At 40.5% G+C, this 18,997-nt stretch overlaps 1 protein-coding gene across 1 annotated transcript; it reads left to right on the plus strand.

Moving 5' to 3' along the window:
* The first annotated feature begins 1,357 nt into the window (after window positions 1-1,357).
* On the plus strand, window positions 1,358-18,838 carry LOC104632512 (solute carrier family 2, facilitated glucose transporter member 11). Its single transcript, XM_010298394.2, has 15 exons — window positions 1,358-1,444; window positions 2,060-2,158; window positions 5,471-5,763; window positions 7,436-8,684; window positions 10,261-10,359; window positions 10,920-11,080; window positions 11,701-11,825; window positions 13,333-13,462; window positions 13,608-13,756; window positions 14,389-14,576; window positions 15,637-15,747; window positions 15,834-15,935; window positions 17,050-17,125; window positions 18,037-18,164; window positions 18,493-18,838. The coding sequence occupies exons 4-15, from the start codon at window positions 8,661-8,663 to the stop codon at window positions 18,697-18,699; spliced, it is 1,500 nt and encodes a 499-aa protein (XP_010296696.1). The 5' UTR covers window positions 1,358-1,444; window positions 2,060-2,158; window positions 5,471-5,763; window positions 7,436-8,660; the 3' UTR covers window positions 18,700-18,838.
* Window positions 18,839-18,997: the final 159 nt, after the last annotated feature.

Genomic DNA, 18,997 nt, shown 5'->3' on the forward strand with positions numbered 1-18,997 from the left:
ATCAATTTTATTTCAAGTCTTTCTCCTTTGCTATCATTTTAAAGAAGCAGAATTTTTCTCTATGTTTGTTACTTTGTAAGAAACCTCTGCTCAGGATTAAGGGCAAGGTGAAGAGAGGATAAAACATAAACATAGTTCTTGCAAACAATTTTCATGTCATCTCTTTATGATGTCACATTGTAAAGGATCTACTATTGATCATGAACACTGTGCATGAACAAATACCAGGTAGAATAACAAAGACAACTCAATTTGTTCTGTTTTCTTGAGTTGACATCAAGTAACTATGTCCTGACCATCTCTATAATGATTGTCAGGGATCAGCCCTGATCCCTGGGCAATTGGTACAGAACTGTCACCTGCATCCCCTGGAGCAAAGTGACTGCACCCACCATGCGTATGAGTTGCAGCAAAATCTGGAGCAAGTTTTTGTAGTGTAAGCAACACTCTCAGCCTTATTCTTGGTACCTCATGGATGGCACAAGGGTTAACAAACACACAGGCAGTGCTGAGAGCTAGAGAACCACAGCCCTGGAGTGAGACAGGGAGTAAGACACTTTGAGAGAGTACTGAGAGAGTAGACACTTTGAAAATTCAGATCATTTTATAAATAATTAACTGCTCAAAAGAAAAAAAAAAAAAGCAGAAGCTGTGATAGCAAATGTCTGGTAGCTGTGTACTGGCCTAGGACACATTGCACTTTACTAGCACACATCAGCACACAATACTACACTTTACTACTGCTGTGCTCCACAGCACCCATGTACTGCTGCTGTTCAAGGGCTGTTAATCCTGCTGGCCATTGCAGCATTTCATCACTTCCCCCCCCAACTCTTCTACCTTTGTATAGAACGATCAATGATTTTTCCATTTTCTGTCACAGTTACAAATGGCATACCATGCCTCCGTTCAGTAGGACCCTAAGTCCTATCTTTCTGCAGTTCAACCATTCACATTGATTACCATTGTGCTGAAGCACTAAATCTGTGGTGAGTTTTAGGGAATTTTCTATTTAGATATTTCAAATAATGTGCTTGGTACTTTTAAAGAAATAGCCTCAGAAGACGCTATGATATTAAAGCACCAGTGTGTGCTCCAGCAACTGAAACCTGGGTTAGATTTTATATTCGATCTGTTTTCACTCCCTGTATTAAAATAGGGAGCACTCTTGCTACAGAACGTTCCCATTCAGAGGGACCACTCCTGTTGAGTCATTGAAATATTTAATCCATCAGTTCTAAGCGCTGTCCAATTGCTGCAAAAAACATCAGTCAACAGAAATCAACCAAAGGAAACATTAACCTTGGTCTCAGTGTCAGATGATTACTTAAGCAGAACGTGCAGAAAAGGCATGACAGAAAACACTTCCTCAATCTAAGAGAGTTCTGTCTGCCTGGGATCAGCCACCCTTTTGATATAAAATGGAAAAGCTCTTTCAGAAGTGGTGAGTACTACAGCTGGCAGTATCAGCTGGTAATAGTAAGCTTTCAGAAGAACTAAGAGGTCATCTGTTGCAATTACCATTCCTAAAGAAAATTCAATTCACATGTACCAAACTATTTTCAAAATAATAGGGTGGACAGTGGATAATCCTTCTAATTTTGTTACTGTAAAAATTAGAGCTAACTTTTAAAACATGATTTAAAATTTTAAAAAAAGTTCCGGCTGAGTAGAGAAACTAAGTTCTTTTAAAAAAGTTTTAAAGTCCTCTAGTAGTTAAATGATGACGCATTTCCATACTGTTTTTTCCTGCTCCCATACCTTCCCATGCACAACTGTGATACTATTAAGCTTTCCTAGCTAGTAGTCTGATAGTGATATGAAATTGTGCATTTGAAAATAAAGTTTTTGTGGATTGGTTAATTAATTAATGAGAAGAAGAGTAACAAAACTGATAATCCAGAACCTTTTTCTGGCTGATCTTTTATTTGCATTGATTCTTTGCATGTTCTGCTAAGATTATTTAAGCATCACCAAACCAGATAATATCCTAGAAATGCAGGGACTATGATATCACCAATTTCTTTTGTGATGAGCTTGTATTAATTATTCCTTGCAGGCTCAGTACCAGTGGTTGTTTGTAATTCTCTTTGTGTTGTGAGTTGGTGGATCCCTCAGAACTGGCTTTCAAATCTCTGTGAACAACTACTCAGCCATGGTAAGAAAAGTTTAAGCAGATACAGCATCTTCAGGAGTCATTGGTAGTGGGGTCAAAATCTAAAGGGTGTTTCCCAAAAAAAGTTGCAAATTGTTTCCGTTGACTTCTCTGCAGAAGGAAAGAGTAAGAGCCTAGACTATAGATGCCTTGGAGTGGGCATGCCCAGATAACAAACACATTAGTCTTTCTACTTAACAGATATTAACATGGGCAGTCAAAATTTTCAAAAGATATCATGTAAGGTAATTTTAAATGAGGTAATTTGGGCACCATAAACACCTAACTGAAACAGCAGATAGCAGCCTACTAGGACCTATCTCATCTTGTCAGAAAACTGCATAAATTTCCTCATCAATTTACTACAAATTCTTTCCAACATATCTGTCTGGATACAGTGTGTCTGTAATTTTACGTGAAACTACACATGCATACAAACACAAAGCCCTTTAATGAATCAATATACTGTGTTATCAGCACAAAGAGCTGCCAGTGATTGTGACCACAGTTTCTCTGTTCAGGTTCAGGGCAGGCACTTACAAGATGCTGTAGCAAGAGCCATGCGATCAGACAGGGAAAGAGAGAGATGAGAGACTATACTGATGTCTTGAGAAGTCTTTAGTGTTAATTAAGGTTTAGGTACTAACAACTGTGAGATAGGATCTTATTTGTGAACACAGGATATAAACATATGTCGCTGGTGTTCTCATACCATGCTTGTGCTTGTTAATATCATGATGTCTGAAACCTTAGGGGAATAGCTAAGTAAATCTACACATACAAATGTTATGATGCACGAATAGTACAGTTGTATCAAGCTTTCCTCTTTGTTCTGCACAGCTATGAAGAAACTGTGCATGAGGGACAGCACCAGGAGAAAGTGAACAATCTGCAAATCTAAAAGGCAGTGATGGAAAACATCAGAATCTCGAGAGTGCTGGAAGTGATGGAAGACCAAACTCTGCACCAGCAGCTCTGCATTTTGATTACTGTGATCATAACTCTGTAATTCTCTGGCATTAATGCAGTTGGGTATCTTCCCCTCTCCACACACTATTCTCCATAAGAAAATGCTGCAGTTTAAGCTTGCAGACACTATAAAAGAAGTTGTGTCTGCGTGGGAGTCAAGTAGTCATGAGATTTACTCCAGGCCATCAACTAGCTGCTGATTTGGCTTTGGATGTTTCTGTCCATCCATCTACCACTCTTTATTTGGAAAACTGTCATTCACTATCTATCTACCTAACAGAAAAAGAGAGACCTTCACTGGGCTGGCGGTGCTATATAAATACACCATGTTATTTAAGAAGAGAAGTTTTGAATTACGGACATTTATTCTGCAATAATGCTGGGGGCAGACTGGCTTGTATATGTTAATATGCCCCCATACTTCATTGATTCCAAAAAGACTAACAAGGTGCTGCGTGCATCCAGGATAAAATCTTATGCTTCTTTTTGCTACCATGCCCTCTTCCCCACCCGCTCTGTGGCAGTACTTCTATACAGCTTGCAGCTTCCCTAACAATGTTGTAAAGGGGAATTTCTAATGCCCGAGTCACCTGTTTGAAAATAAGAACAGCATGAGACCAAATGGAACACAAATATAACATTTATCTGCTTCCATGCTGTTCTCTTCCCAGCTTGCACAGATTTCACAATGTGGTGCAATCGCAAGTGGTAGTACTTCTGAACTGCGCTGAACAGACATTAAAGCCTTGGAGTAGCTAACTAAATAGACATATGGAAAAATATGTGTCAGGATCAGTATGCACTACGGGCACTGTACCAGATCAATAATGTATTCAGCTGTGGTAACTTCCACTTTCATTTGTCAGTGCCTTCTCTCTGATTTCATTCTCCTCTTTCTCTTTTTTGTATTTTTTTTCTCAGGAGTCCCAACCTTTCTGCACATACAGAAGAGACAATTTTCTGTTGTAATCTTGGTCAGTGTCACTTTGTCTTTGCTGGTCCTTTTGCAGGAACCGGTCTCAGCAGAAGCACAGCTGGAATATTGCAGAGGGACTACTCATCCCTGTCACAGAACACCATGTCAGGTTTAAAAGCATGAGCCTTGGATCCCTCTGCCCCTCTCTTACCAAGTCCAGCCATGCTGACTCTGATATAGCTCCAGTGTCTCCTGCAAGTCAGTCCTTCAGGGCTAGTCTGGCTGGGCACCTTCACCACTTCATGGCTTAAGGAACCTTTCCGTCTCCAGCATTCATACTCCTAGGCTGCACAATCCAATGTGCCAAACCTCAGGAGGCCTGTTCTCCCAGTGGCTTACTATTGCTGCATCTCTTGCAGTTACTGCTAAACCAGACAGTATATGATTAATCTGCCAATATTAATGTTTGCATGTTGTTTTAACCCCATGCCAAGGCCTCTCTTTCTCATGCTTCTGCAAGCAACATCTCAACTAATTTTGACTACTCACCTTCCCTGTCTCCTACTCAAAAGGAAAGATAAAACAAGTAAGCTAGGCTTTTTTCTCTTATATTTCTCATCTTTGTACTTCTGCTTCAGTGTCATTGCTGTGACTGACACCTTCAAGAAGAAGTTGGAAATTTAGGTGCCACGCAGCCTCACTTATTTCAGCACAGGCCCATGCATCAGGGCCAAAATCACTGTTATGAGGCTGCAGCTGGCATCCAGCAGAATTGAACACAAGCAGCAGCACCACCATTAGTGTGTCAGGGTTATGCTTGCATCTGTTCAAAGGAGGTTAAGTTCTGTAAATGTTATGGCTTCGGTAGCTGTTGCTGTTCTTGTTGGCAGGAGAGCTAATAAAACTGGCTAGAAGGCAGAGCACAGCCTCTTCAAGCTACTACCTGCTAAAGCCTTCTCATCCCGTTTTTGGCTTTTTTCTTGGGCCTGTCTGGACATACTGGGACTAGAATAACTGTAGCAATAGTGAAAAGAGAAAGGAAAAAAGCTTCATGTGAATTCCCTCATCTTCCTCAGGAAATTTGCCCATCATTAACACCTGTATATTCACTTCTGTAGGTCTGACAATAAATGATGATGATAAGTGTATCTCTTTTTTTTCTGGACCACAGCTGACGTGCATCAGATGATGACCAGGACTGAAACTAAAATGATAGCAGTTTCTTTCTGTTAAAAGCATATGAAAAGCTTTTAAAAATACACTTTCTATTTCTAACCCATTATTGAAAAGAAGTATTTTCCCAACAATCAGCAAAAAGGACAGCTCACTGGTGGAATTTGCTTGCCTACCAGTCCTGACATTAGAGATGATAGCGCACATGCAATCCCTTGATCTCAATGCAAGTTTTTTTCTTCCATTGTGTTTTCTAGGTCTGTTTCTGCACTTCTGAAGTACTGCGCAGAGCTGGGTTTGAAGGCTGCCTTATTCCGTCTGTATCACTAAGGGTTGGTCTCTGTGTGTTCCTTCCCACTCCGCTGTGTGTAGGGTGAACTGTATCAGTGTGTTACTCGGGCTTTAGCTGTGCTTACAGTGAAGTGAGTGTTTTTCCTCCCCTTCCAGACCTTTACCGCTTGAGCAGTCTGGCAGGAAGACACTGCTGTGCAAGGGCTATGCTTTCATGGCCTTGGCACTGTCTGTCCTCACAGTTACTCTCTCCCTTCAGGTAAGAAGAAATTTTTAACTATTTTATTCCCATTGCAGTTTCACACCTAAAGACTGGCACGTTTCATGTCACAGCGACAAAACAAACTGGATTTAGACAGCTACAAAGTGAAACTTTGCCATCATTGTCATCATTTTGTCATCATGTTCAAAGTGCTGTCAAAGGAGAAGAAGAAAAAAAAAAAATCTTTCTCTGGTTTATTTCCAGAAAAAAACTCATCTCTTTCTGCTTCCTTATATTTACTGGGATCTTTATCAGCTCAGGCATCTTCATCTACCTCTTCCTTCCAGAGAAAAAGGGGAACTTGGTTATGGAAATAACTGAAGAATTTGATGCTTTACATTTTAGGAAGAGACCTCATTCCTTTACAGGAAATAATACTTTTCTTGAGAAACATATCACCTGCACTAGCTTCTAGCTGGTCAGCAGAAGGACTGTATAAACATATCACCTGCACAAGCTTCTAGCTGGTCAGCAGAAGGACTGTATATTAAGTAAGGTCATAAAGGACTTCGATGCTTGCAGACTGCAAAACAAAGTAAAGGCAAATTATCTGTTTTCCATTATTGGAAAAGATATGAATATTCCTTCATACACACAAGTGGAATCTTCATGAATGAAAGTCACTCTCATATCACCGTAAAAACCTGAGAGCAGTTAATAATAAGTCAGTCATCATACCATAAAAAAGTGCTATGCCAAAATTAAAGATTTCACTTAGGAAATGTTTTGTCCCTAAATGTCTTCTTTAGTTCCAGTCTCTGTGATTTTGCTATTCAGAATTTAATTTTGAGGTTTGGATTATAGCAAACCCAAAGTCTCAAATCAAACCTAGAAGAAACCACTGAGTTCCTCTCAGTGTGAAACTAAACGACAGGTGGCTTCAGTCATCCACCATATGCAATATAGTGCAGATCAAGGTGGCTTAGAACCAAGCCCAGCTTTGAGCTCTTTAGACAAATTTATGACACACCTTGTGAAAGTGAGTTTCATGTGTTTGTCCATTTCACAGCAAGCATTTCTTACAGCTCTGTGTAGAACAAATTAAAAGATCTCCTTAACTCTGCAATAATTCCTTAAATATGAAACCATGCACAACTTTCATAGTGTAAAGATTCTTTTCTAGAATATACGTGAATTTTTTAACAGAAAGGGTCAATGCCATTGACTGGACAAAAAACAAGAGGTAAACTCCTATGATAAAATCATCCTAAAATTGCTGATAAGGTGAAACAGTACAATGCTATATAGTCATGTGTAGCTCAGAATCACCAGAAATCCCCCAAAGTATAGAGATATTTTACTGTGAGCTGATGGAATTTACTGCTCTTTGAGATGCTCAGTAATTATTTTCAAGGAGTATAGGAATCCTTATGACATAACCCCCCCTACACTTTGATACAATTTGAGAAAAAATATGTAATTAAAAGGAAACATTAAAATTTTAAAACAATAAATAGTCAATAGCTATGCAACTTGCATTTTTATACAATCATTATGTTACAGTTGTTGGTGTTCAAAAGAAGACAATAACAAAAATGCCAAATCATTCTAAAGGCTATTGCAAGCCAGAATAAACATCATTTGCTATGTGGTTATATAGGCAATAGTTGGAATTACACAAGTAACCATGGTTTTATTATTAACATGCATTTTTTTCTCATTTCTTTAGACTCACAGTATTTGCAGTAAACCCCTCTGTAAATAATTGCATGCTGTGCTTTATGAACTGAACATTCCAGTCCCAAGGGTAAGCTTGGGCATTTTCTGAGGGCTCCAGTACAACCCCATTGCCCCATTTGCCCCCACCCCAAGGCTTGGGGGTGGGGGGAAGTCCCCTGTCATGAGTAAGAGCAAGCGAAAGACTTTGGAAGCAGGAATGACATGAGACCCCCAGGCAAACCTCTTTCTTCCAAGTGCTGCCTCTAGCAGAAGCCATGTAGAGGTACAGTTTGGGCTTCGCCTCACAAGAGAGGACCCTCTAGAAACCAAGGTGACTTTTCAATGGCTGCAACTGATTTTGGAGTTGTTCCGTGTCTGTGATGCTCAAAGCTGAAACCTAGGAGATCCCAGTTGTCCCATCCTAACTCATTCACGAATATTTACTTACTTTGGTTACTTTCATGAGTAAGTGGGTCTTACAGTTACTGGCTGTTTCAAGCGGAGCCTTCAGGACCAGATGCTCTATTCCAAAAGCCTCTGCCATGGCCTAATTTCTCGGAGTGCCTTTTCGCCACTTCTGGTCAGCAAACATCCCCATAAACACCAGACAAGAAATACCTCTCCTCAGTACAGTCTGACTGATACATAAAGCTAGTATAGCAGAATTAGGCTTTGAAATTTGCTACTTCTACTTCAAGCCCAAGGAAGGGCTGTGTGCTTCAGAATTTGCCTATTTTTCATCTAATAAACAATATTTACTATATATGAATCTGAAACAGAAGACCACATACTTTACTTATTAATAAATAACAGTATTTAAACATCATACCAACTGCTTTATGCTTTGTGCAGATTACAGCAGAGATACTCCTCAGTCCGTATCACAGAAGTAGAGCATTTTACTGTTCCTGGAAAACTGTTTAGATTTTTTGCCTGAACTGTTCTCCTTTCCATTTCCAAAGCCTTCGCTAGCCCCCAGGTGCAAACTTCCTCTGGTTTGAAACTTTCCCCCTGCAGACTGGACTAGATGCAATTATTTCCTGAAATATTTAATCTGGCAGTGTTAACTTTGGCCAGTTGAAGTAAATATAAGTGAATGAAGACGCAATAGTAAAAATTTAACTCTGGTCCCTGAAGCCAAATGCCCACTGCCATACCAGCAGGCAGGAGACAGACACAGAAGCCTGTGATGACAAAGACACATCACTCACTGGACAACCAGCCCCTAGCCAGAGATGACCGGCTTCCTATCGGACCTGGTAAGTAGTTGGTGGGGTATTTACATCTGTGACATTTTTGTACACTGCTAGTGTTTCAAAGAAAACAAAATCAGTACCTCAGTAAAAACAACAAGGATTCCATTCACTAACAGCATCTCAGAAGTGGTTCTGCCCACCGTTTTGAGATATTGCAGATGTTTGCACTTCATACGCTCTGCTATCCATCTTTGTCATATTTTTATCAATACGTTAATATTTCTTAAATGTTTTCATTTACTCGAAAATTTTTGCCTACCCTTAACCATAATTTGCTTTCCTTACCTGCTGAAAAAATAGTTTTGTTAAATGTATCACTAATTATTTAGTGCAAGAGATGGCAGGCAGAGGTTTTGAAAGGCAGGGAACAGAACTGGATGTTGGCAGCTGTGGCATCTTGACAACGATGTTTGTGCCTTTATATCCTGGCTATGGCTGAGTCTTGAACCCTCAGGCATCAGTGAGGCACCTCCAGTTAGGACAATGTCTCTTTGAGAAAGAGCTCCCAGCTCCTGCTGGGCACCCAACCTCTCATCCAGGAAAGAGGAATATGGCAGGGCACCTCTGAAAGGCCAGCAATTTTTCATTCATTCATTCATTCATTCATTCATTCATTCATTCATTCACAGCGTATTCACTATGTTCTGCTGTAAAGGCTGCTGTAGCGTAAACCTAAATAAGTGCCATGCTGGTTGTGTATTTTCAGATCTGTAACCGACTAGAAAAACATCAAAGTGGGATACCTGTTCTCAAAGCTCCCAAGAGATTAAGATGACCATGTGGCTTAAGACAGGCAGGAGGGGCAAGACTTTAGAACTGATGGTGGTAATAAGAGCTAGAAAAGACACTTTCCTCCTACAGCACAGCTTGAGCAGAACCAGTGTAGAAGTCCCAAGACTTTTCCTTGCTGTTCCCTCCTCTCCATCTAGGTAAAAACCCCATGGATTTCCAAGGGCTGCCACACTGACAGAAACCTAAGTGGAAAAACATGCTACAAGCAACAGCAGGCTCTTTTTTTGCCCATTTCAGATTTCTTTTTTTTTAATTTTTAGCTGCTGTGGGCAATTTCAGGAGCCTTTGCCACAAAACTTGAGTTTAGGGATCAGTGCCTACTATTCAACGGCCTGAAGAGCAACTAGCACAGCAGCTACTCTCTCTGATAAGATAGGAAAGGTCTGGGTACAGAGAGCCTCGTCACTACTTTGGGCACAGGTCTGAGCTGCAGATAGGCTGGCCACTCTCCAGATAGCAGAGAGGAAAGCAAGACCTCCCTCCTCAAAACCACTCTTGCATGTATTAGCCCTGACGTATGGAATGATCTTCATCTTGCTACTCTGTTGACTAATTATCAAGGAAGAGAGGGAAATGTATTGTTTTCCATAGATAAAGGCTGCATGTTCTTGAGTTGGATGGAGGGAAATCACAGGAGGATGTACACTTCACACCAGGGCAAGCAGAGGGAACATGCCTATCTGCAAATCCCTTGAACAAATAAGATGTTTCTGGAGCATGAAAGATGCGTTCCAAGAACAGCCTGAGGTGGCTACAAACTTAAGAAGGTTTTATTCTACCTCTGCAGGTACAGTACCGGGGGCTCTTTCAAATGATCCCTGTCCTGGGGATAGGTGGAACATTCCAAATTGGCTTTCAAATTTCTACCATCACCTACATGTCTCAGGTAGGCAAAGACGCACATGGCACACTGGTTAACAGCAGTGCTAAGTCTACATTCCTGCTGGAGGATGATCCTTTCTGGCAGTGAGCAAGGATATAATCCCAGTATTCTCCTCTCACGATTCTTTCCCATGACTATGCTATCATGTAAAGCAGAATATGTCAAAGTGTTCAAAACAGAAGAAAAAAGAGAGACCTGCAAGTTGTCATTTATAGAACAACTGCATCTCAGAAGATGCACGCTGACTGGGGTGGCGTTTGTCTGCCCTATAAACCTACAGTACATGTGCTTACTTCAGTGGTCTCATTTAACACTATTCTTCACTACAAGTCTGTGCCTCAGTTCCTCAGATTTCAAGGACAAAAACCCAAAGAATGAACTCCTTTTAATGGCAAAACGAACACACCATACTCTATTACATTGTCTATTAGATAATGTGGACTTTTAGAGTCTATATGAAATAGTTACTTTAGCTGAAGCAACAAAATTATGTTCTATATATAATAAAAAACATGCACTGGAATGACAGTTATTGTTAATGAAAGTTCTTTTTTCTGTCTCAGCATGTTAAGGCTTTCATTAATGAAACTTGGCTGGAGCGATATGGCTACCCCATCCATCAGGATAACCTCTTGTTCCTATGGTCTATCACCGTGTCCATCTTCGGTATAGGAGGTGTCTTGGGTTCTGCAGGAAGTAGATACCTGACAGTCAAGTATGGCAAGTATGTATGTTTAAAGACAATTTGTCAGTTGAATCTTACCTTAAGGAAATGACAGTTGAGGTTTTAAATATGAGACAGACTTCTAGGCATAGTCATGGCTGTAATACAGCCAGCTTAGCAGTGGTGTCAACAGAATTTGCTGCTTCTTCCTTTTGTACTGTGGCACAGGCCAATCAACTCTGCTGCCAGCCTGTCACACCAGACGCAGTTACTCAGGTGTCCTCCTTGACTCAGTCTCAGCAAGGAGGAAAGGCAGCCCCTCGGATGAAGACAGAATGGGTTTCTTGGAGGTGCTACTCAAAATATAGCAGCATTGAGATGCTCTTAAGTGCTACATCAATGTGTTTCTTGATGGTTTTTCAAGTGCAGAAAAGCTTTAAGACTTTTCTCCACTACAAAACCCAGAAGTGTTCCCAAACTCCCAGGTCTAGCTGTGTGCCAAGGCCACAGTGTAGAAGGGCCAACAGTGTGGAAGGGCTTATTTTGTCCTGCACCAGATGATATATATAATTTCATAAAACTAGCCAGACAATTTCAGCCAAGACATCCGACATGTCAGGAGCTTAATGCCATTTCCCTTCTGATTTACAAAAATTCTTTTTATTTTTCTGCATTTACAGAAAGAAATGTCTTCTGTGCAACAATCTGCTCATGATAGTGGCAGCATCGATCATGGGCTGCAGTAAAATAGCCCGGTCCTTTGAGATGATTCTAATTGGACGTTTCATGTGTGGAATAAGTGCAGGTAAGTGATTTCTCCCACAGGTCAGCAGACTCTCCCAAAATTTTACATTTTTATTCAAAGTAAATAATAACCTTCCACTAAGAAAATAAAATATTAAAGTCAGGGATCCCTTGTCAGAAGATCTATAACACCCAGCAATAAAGAGCATAATTACTGCTAATTTCACTGATACCAAATGAAATTCAGCTTTCCCAAGTGCATAAATATTCAGAGCTGTCAGGAATGTTCTCATACAATATGAAACAAGGTTGTTTTTCTGATGGAAAAATATGTGTAATATTATCTTAATTTTGGTTAACAGTACTGGAAATTATATGGTATATGGTTTAAAGGTAGTATTCTCATAAGGCTGTTCAAGGCCATGGCTATTTAATTTTAACTCTGAACATATTTCCATATGTTCTACAAGGTATTTAACCTGTTTCAAAGCAGTAAGTCCTTGAGTTTAGTACAAAGAGCTGGACACAATCTAGCAAAATCACTCCTGACAGAGTGACCACATACATACAGTGAAAACATCCTGTGCTGGTATCAGTATGCCTTGTATTTGTCTCCTACACAAAAAGTTGCTTTTCCATTCAGTCTGGATATTCACAGGGATGCCTATTTTAACTTACTTCATTAGATATTAATGTCTATTTTTCAAATAACCAGATTTTGTATATTGCTGCTTTGACATACAGTGCTATTGAAGAACAACAGTTGTATTTTGAGAACTACCCACACACTCACCCTGCTATGATCTAGAACCTGTATCATGCCTCATGCAAAGACCTAATTTTTGTTAAAGAGATTGCATATCTCCTTTGCTTTGCCATCACATAAAGCCAGAAGAATCTGTTGCTTTCAAAACAGATAAAAGGGTCTGTGACCACCATACCTGGGAAAAGCTCTTGTTCCCAGACTAGTTTTCAGCATGTCTGAGTTATTAAGTACTTCACTAATAGCTGGAAACATCAACTCTGCCTGAAGTAATCAAAATTATTGCTGGACAGTAGAAAATAAATACCTATGTCTCCCCTCAAATCATGTACAAATCAACATTGAATACAGCACTGTATATTTAATATGCTATGGACCAACCATACAGCTATTCTATAGCATCATGTCAGAAAAGGTTGAAATTATGTAAGTTAACTGGAAGCCAACTAAATATTTCTAGAGTGTGTAGTTATTCAGCACTTGCATACTCTCCGTCCTTTAAAAATATGCTAAAGCTCACAAGAGATACTATGATGAGGCTACACCTGCACCTCAAAGAGAAAACTGTCCATTTCTCAAGATCAGGAAACTGCACTGTGCAAAGTAGACAGGAACTGAACACTTTTGTACAAAGGGTTAGAAAATCTAGTACTGAAAAATCTCATACATGGGCTGAGATATGAGCAACAATTTGGCGCATGAGGCAGCTATATTCTGTAATGGTTAATTATTTACATGCAGTTTTATTTCCAATGGTTATGAATGTCTTCTTTCTTCTCTCCCATAATTCTATCCTCACCTCAAGGTCTTTGTGTTCCTCTACATCATCAATACGTTGGGGAAATTTCCCCCAGGAAGCTACGTGGATTTGCAAACTCTACCTGCTCTTTCTTTTGGTCACTGGGAAAAGCCGTCGGGCAAATTTCAGGACAAAGGTATAATACAATTGATTTCTCATCCAATTCACCTCTGTATCCCTTCTACCTTTTGCTTCTTCCTCTGCTTTTCCATCCATTCCTTTCTCTCCTCAAAACCAATGCAATAAACTTTTATTCTACACACACATTTTATCCCCACCAGGGAGCTTCTGGGCAGCCAGTCCCTCTGGCCCATGCTGATGGCCTCCTGTGGACTTCCAGCACTGGTCCAACTGGTCACTCTGCCCTTCTTCCCTGAGTCCCCACCATATCTCCTCATGCATAAAGGAGACCAGGAAGGCTACAAAAAAGGTAACCAAGGCCTCCAGGTTCCTGTTCCTCACTTGACATTCAGTTGTTTTGTGATGTTTGCTCTCCCCATATGGAAAAAAATAAACAGCACAAAGTTTCTCCTTGCTCATTTCTAAGATGACTCTGTGAGTACCTACTAAGTATATTTTTGTTGTAGTCTCCACATAGAACATGAAACTACTTCTCTCTACAGTTCTGTATTACAAAACTGTTTGCATTCAGCTGACACCACCTGTGCAGTCAGTCTGATAATAAATCATAAATGATGAATGATAAATATTAAATGGCTGTTTGCACTGCAGGGCTCCGCAGGGCTCCACAGGGCACCCCTCAGCTCTGATTGTTGGCTGTGTACCCTGGTCGTACCCTGAGAAAAGGAGGAAGGGAGAAAAGTGGTCCCACGGGCAGGGAGGGAGTTACTGTGAACCTCACTAAGCCCCTCTGTCAGAACAGGTCCCTCTGTGCAGGAGGGGAGCAGGACTCTTGAACACACTATAGAATATCTCTGCCTCACACCACAGCCCATGCATGCTGTGCTGCTAGGCACCTGCATCACCTACTCAACAAACTCCTTAGGCAACAAACAAGAGACGAATTAACATGGCAGGTCTCGCTCTCCTTCTCCTCCACAGCCATAAGGCAGCTTTGGGGTGAAGGCCATCACCAAGCAGAGATTGATGACATCATGAAAGAGAAGGCAACAATGAAAAACACCAAGATCTTGAGTGTCCTGGAGCTAATGAAAGAACCAGCTTTCCGTTGGCAGCTGTACATGATAGTTATTCTGACTGCCACAGTTCAGCTATGTGGCATCAATGCAGTTGAGTGTATTTCCCCCTTAAAGTTTCAAAACGCTTACTGACAACCTTAAAGAAGACATCATGGCTCCCAGGAGTTTCCTCCATTTTTATCAGGCTTCTCATGCCACAACTTGCTGTCTGCCAGCCCTGCCACAGGGCAGCAGCAGTGGTCTGCAAAGCTTGGCTGGGCTCTTCATATGACATTCCTTTGCCCAGCTCTTGGTCCTTACTGGAGTTACCTTCCTTGGTAGTTAGGCTTATTTAACAGCCATTTTTGGAAGCCGTTACAAGGCCCCAGAACCTGCTCTTACAAATGAGCCCACCCTATATTGGCAAAATCTGCAACGTAGTTTTATGTGACTGCTGCTATTTGCCCCCTGGCTCTTAGCATCTTAAGATTTTGGGATGGCAGTATGCTGGCTCTACCTTTAAAGCTAATAACAAACGTGCTCACTGTTCTGGCAGCTTCTGCAGTTCTCCTCCTCCTTCTCACAGCAGCACTTTTCTGGGATCATTTCGAAGTCACAGCTTTGCAATTGCCTGCATGATTCTTCTACCTCTAACATCACGGTGCAGCAACATCTGCAAAGGAAATACACAGCTGAGTCTAACACAGCTTAAACCGGAATCTTTATCATCTCAGCATATCTCCAAACAGTAGCAGAGATACCTGAAAAGATGCTTGTTTTACCCCCTCATGACTCCATAATGCATGCTCTTCTTTCTCAAGAAAGAAAAATATATCCTACAATGATGCATTTGGATGGGCTCCAGAACTGATGAAATACCTGGCTGTTTCTCAAAGCACCTAAATCAGGACTCTGCAAACCTAATTACACTGCAGCAGCTGGAGGTCCTTTTATCCCAGCATTTTATATTTTATCTAATGAATTAATTATATTTTACATTGGTTTTGTCTGCCAATAAAGTGAATACTACCAAAAAGAGTGCAGGATTCTATCTGACTCCAAAGCTGAGCTGCATGCTTGGTTACCAGCTGCTATCTAGGGCAGTGACACACAGGCATGGGTAAAAAATCAGTTATTTTCTTCTCTTACTGTTTTATGGGTTTTTTTCCAGATCTATTTTTATACTTTTGAGGTCCTCCAGGCAGCCGGCTTTGATGAAAGAATGATCTCCTATATGACCCTGTCTGTTGGACTCTCTGAACTCTTAGCTACTGTAGTCTGTGTAAGTCTATTACTATTCTATTACTATGGGAATAGGTCACAATTTCCTCTTCTAGCACTGATACCAGTGTGATTTTTGTCCTTCAGAGCTCCATCATTGAGCGACTGGGCAGGAAAGTGCTTCTAAGAGGAGGCTATTTGATCATGGGTTCGCTGCTAGCTGGTATCACCGTGACTCTCTCGCTACAGGTAAGGAAACTCTTCTCGTGGCAGATCTATTTCCATTATCTGTTCTATTTCTAACCTGGGCTCACAGGCAGGATCATGCTACTGAGAAATGAAAGTGAGGTTTAGAAGTGCTAAAATAACTTCTGTGTTAACAGCTTACCCTCTGGGACTGGTAGAGGGGAATATCCTAAAGATCATGCTTGTCTATACATAGGATTAAACCCTCTCTCAGCAAGTGCTCTCTTGTATTCCTGCCTTCCTTTCAACATGGTTCCATGGGCTCAGCAAGGAACACATAAAACACTGGGAGACTAGCACTGATTCCTGATTTCATCAGACTGCAAGGATGAAACACTGGCCAGCATAGATCAAAATACAGTCCTAGGAAAATGGCCCTTCCTATTAATGCAGTTTTTAACAATTAATAACAAAACCCCAGACTCCTTGCATCAGTTAGTTTGAAATTCAGCTTTGCTGCAGAAGATACCAGGAATGCACATATCTGTACACCAGTTCACCTCCATAACATTGTGTCATTGCTGTTGAAGCAAGTCTTGTAGGTTACCAGTATTCATCCAAAAGCTACTCTATAGATACTAATGTAAAATTAGCCTTGAAGCAAGGTGGCAGCAGAGTTCCAGTTTTGCTTCATTCATGAAGGATCTCAAACATAGCAGAGAGAAATCATTTTTCCTAAAGCACTGAGTCTCATATCTTCTTGACTAAGATCTAGGAAAATTCCTTTTCAGTACCAGCTATTGAACCTATCACTTAACAAAAGCGAAGAAAGATATGATTTGGCCTTCCCATATCTCTAAGTGTTGGGGGAAGCACCATGGGGTCAAGAAGAAAGGAAAACAGGGTGGAAAAGTACTATTAAGGCTTCCTTTAACTGAAGGCTTCCAAGCTTGACAGCTGCTCTACACTAGCAAACGTGCTTCTCGGCTCACCTAACAAAAACCTCACTGCTCCATCCACAGGAAAAAGCACTCACGCTTCTCTGCCAGTTCCCACACACTGTATTTTTTTTTCTTGAGGTGACAGTGTTGAAAAAGCAGTAGCATTTCTCACCTACAGTTATTAACAGATTTCACCCAGAAGTTTGTCATGGGTTTTTTGGGTTTTTTTTTCCCAGGACTGGTATTTCTGGATGCCATACTGCAGCCTTTGTCTGATTATCTTGTTTGCAGTTGTCTTTGGAGTTGGGCCAGGTAAGTACTCATTCAAAAGAAATAAAGGAATTGAGTCATGTGAGCTTATTAATATGGCTAGGAAAATACTGAATAATATTGCATAACATTTAGCATAAGTAAATTAATTTATCCTAATCTTGTAGTCATGTAAACATTGTGGGTCCAATCATTGGCCACAAACTTCAGTGCCATCAGGTTTGAGTTTTGCTATCAAAAGGAAAGGAACACAGCAAAAAGTACTCACTGGAAAAATACAGCAAAAATAGAGTAAAAGCAGATGGGTAAAAGATTTTAAAAAAATACCAAGAAAAAAGAAAAAGAAAAGCAAGAGTTCTTTTAAATTCAGTCTTGTATAATGCTACATCTTATCCCACACAGACAGCAGTGCAGAAGACCTACTTTGGAGTAATTCTTTTCCTAGCATATACTACTTGCTCCTCTTTAAAAAAAAAAAAAAAAATTAGCCTATTTATTTTTAAAATATTTGCCTTCCCATATGGCAGGGTTGAACTATTTTCCTAACTCAAACCTATTGAAATGCCCAGGAAGTGAATCTGGGAAGATCATTCATTGGTGATCTAGCAGTATTGTGCTGGGAATTCTTGTTAGTAATAATAATTGTTATTCCATCCTTACACAGCTTCTTTCATGAGAAGATGTGAGACTTTCTCAAGTGTTAACTACTTAATTACTGAATCTCCCCAACAAATTTATTTGAATATTTTACCACTTTAATAAACTAATGTCTAACATTTTATAAGATGCCACAAACATTTTCTTTTGTAAAAAAGAGCAACATACTCAAGTCTTTTGAATGCCAGTCTATGATAGTAGCATCTATTTGCTGACTGTGTAACAGTAACACTCAGTCCAAATGTTCAAATCAAACACATCAACAAGAACTAACTCTTATTCTTCTTTCCTTTCAGCTGGTGCCACAGTTTCCATTAGGGTTGAAATTTTCAAGCTCTCATGCAGACCACCTGCCTTTGTGATCAGCGCAGCTGTCAACTGGCTGGGCGTCTTTGTGATCGGAACAACCTTCCCATTCATTGTGGTGAGTGACTTTCCCTGCGACGCTCCCCATGGGTGCCAAGCTCGAGTCAGCCATGGGAGCAGGAAGAGGAGCAGCAGGAGATGACAATGCCATGTCAGTCTAGAGTGGTCTTGGCACCTGCTCTCCGAAGTCCACTTTTGCAACTGAGGGCCTTGGTTTGCCCAAGATACTTATTCAGACTGAAATATTTGTCAAAGGTCAAAATGCAAAGAACTCCTTATCAAATTCAAAGTACTTTGGGACCCAGATACAAAAACTGTGCCAAGAAAGTGACAAAAGAAAAGATATGCTCATCTTGCTCTCTTTCTCACTTTGCTCTTCCCTGCAGGAAAGACTCAAGCACTTCTGCTTCCTCATCTTTATGGGGGTTCTTTTCACTTCAGGGATTATTATCCACCTGTTCCTTCCAGAAACAAAAGGGAAATCAATCATGGAAATCACAGAAGAATTCAATAAGCTAAACTTTAAAAAGAAGCATATTCCAACAACTCCAAATCATGTCACAGAGGATTATACCTTCTGCACCAGGCTTTGACCCACCATTAGGTGGAGTCAGGCTTTCTTAAAAGGAAGAAAAAAAAAAAAAAGACATTTGTCGTTTTCTGTCTAGCAAGTTGGTCCAAATGGACTGTCAGCTTTCATGTCTGTCACTTACAAGGTTCCCATTTTGCCAAACCAGCACCTTTTTCAAGCACTCCACTCTGGGCAGCTTAGGAAAGAGATGATGGCTGGTATTAACAGGATAGACTCATGTAAATCATGAGCATTTTGGCTTAACTTGCTGATGTCTAAATCTCTTCTCAACAGAGCGATTAATACACACTGAAACTGCA

The sequence above is a fragment of the Balearica regulorum genome, chromosome 17 (genome assembly GCF_011004875.1).
Source record: "Balearica regulorum gibbericeps isolate bBalReg1 chromosome 17, bBalReg1.pri, whole genome shotgun sequence".
NCBI classification, from domain to species: Eukaryota; Metazoa; Chordata; class Aves; order Gruiformes; family Gruidae; genus Balearica; species Balearica regulorum.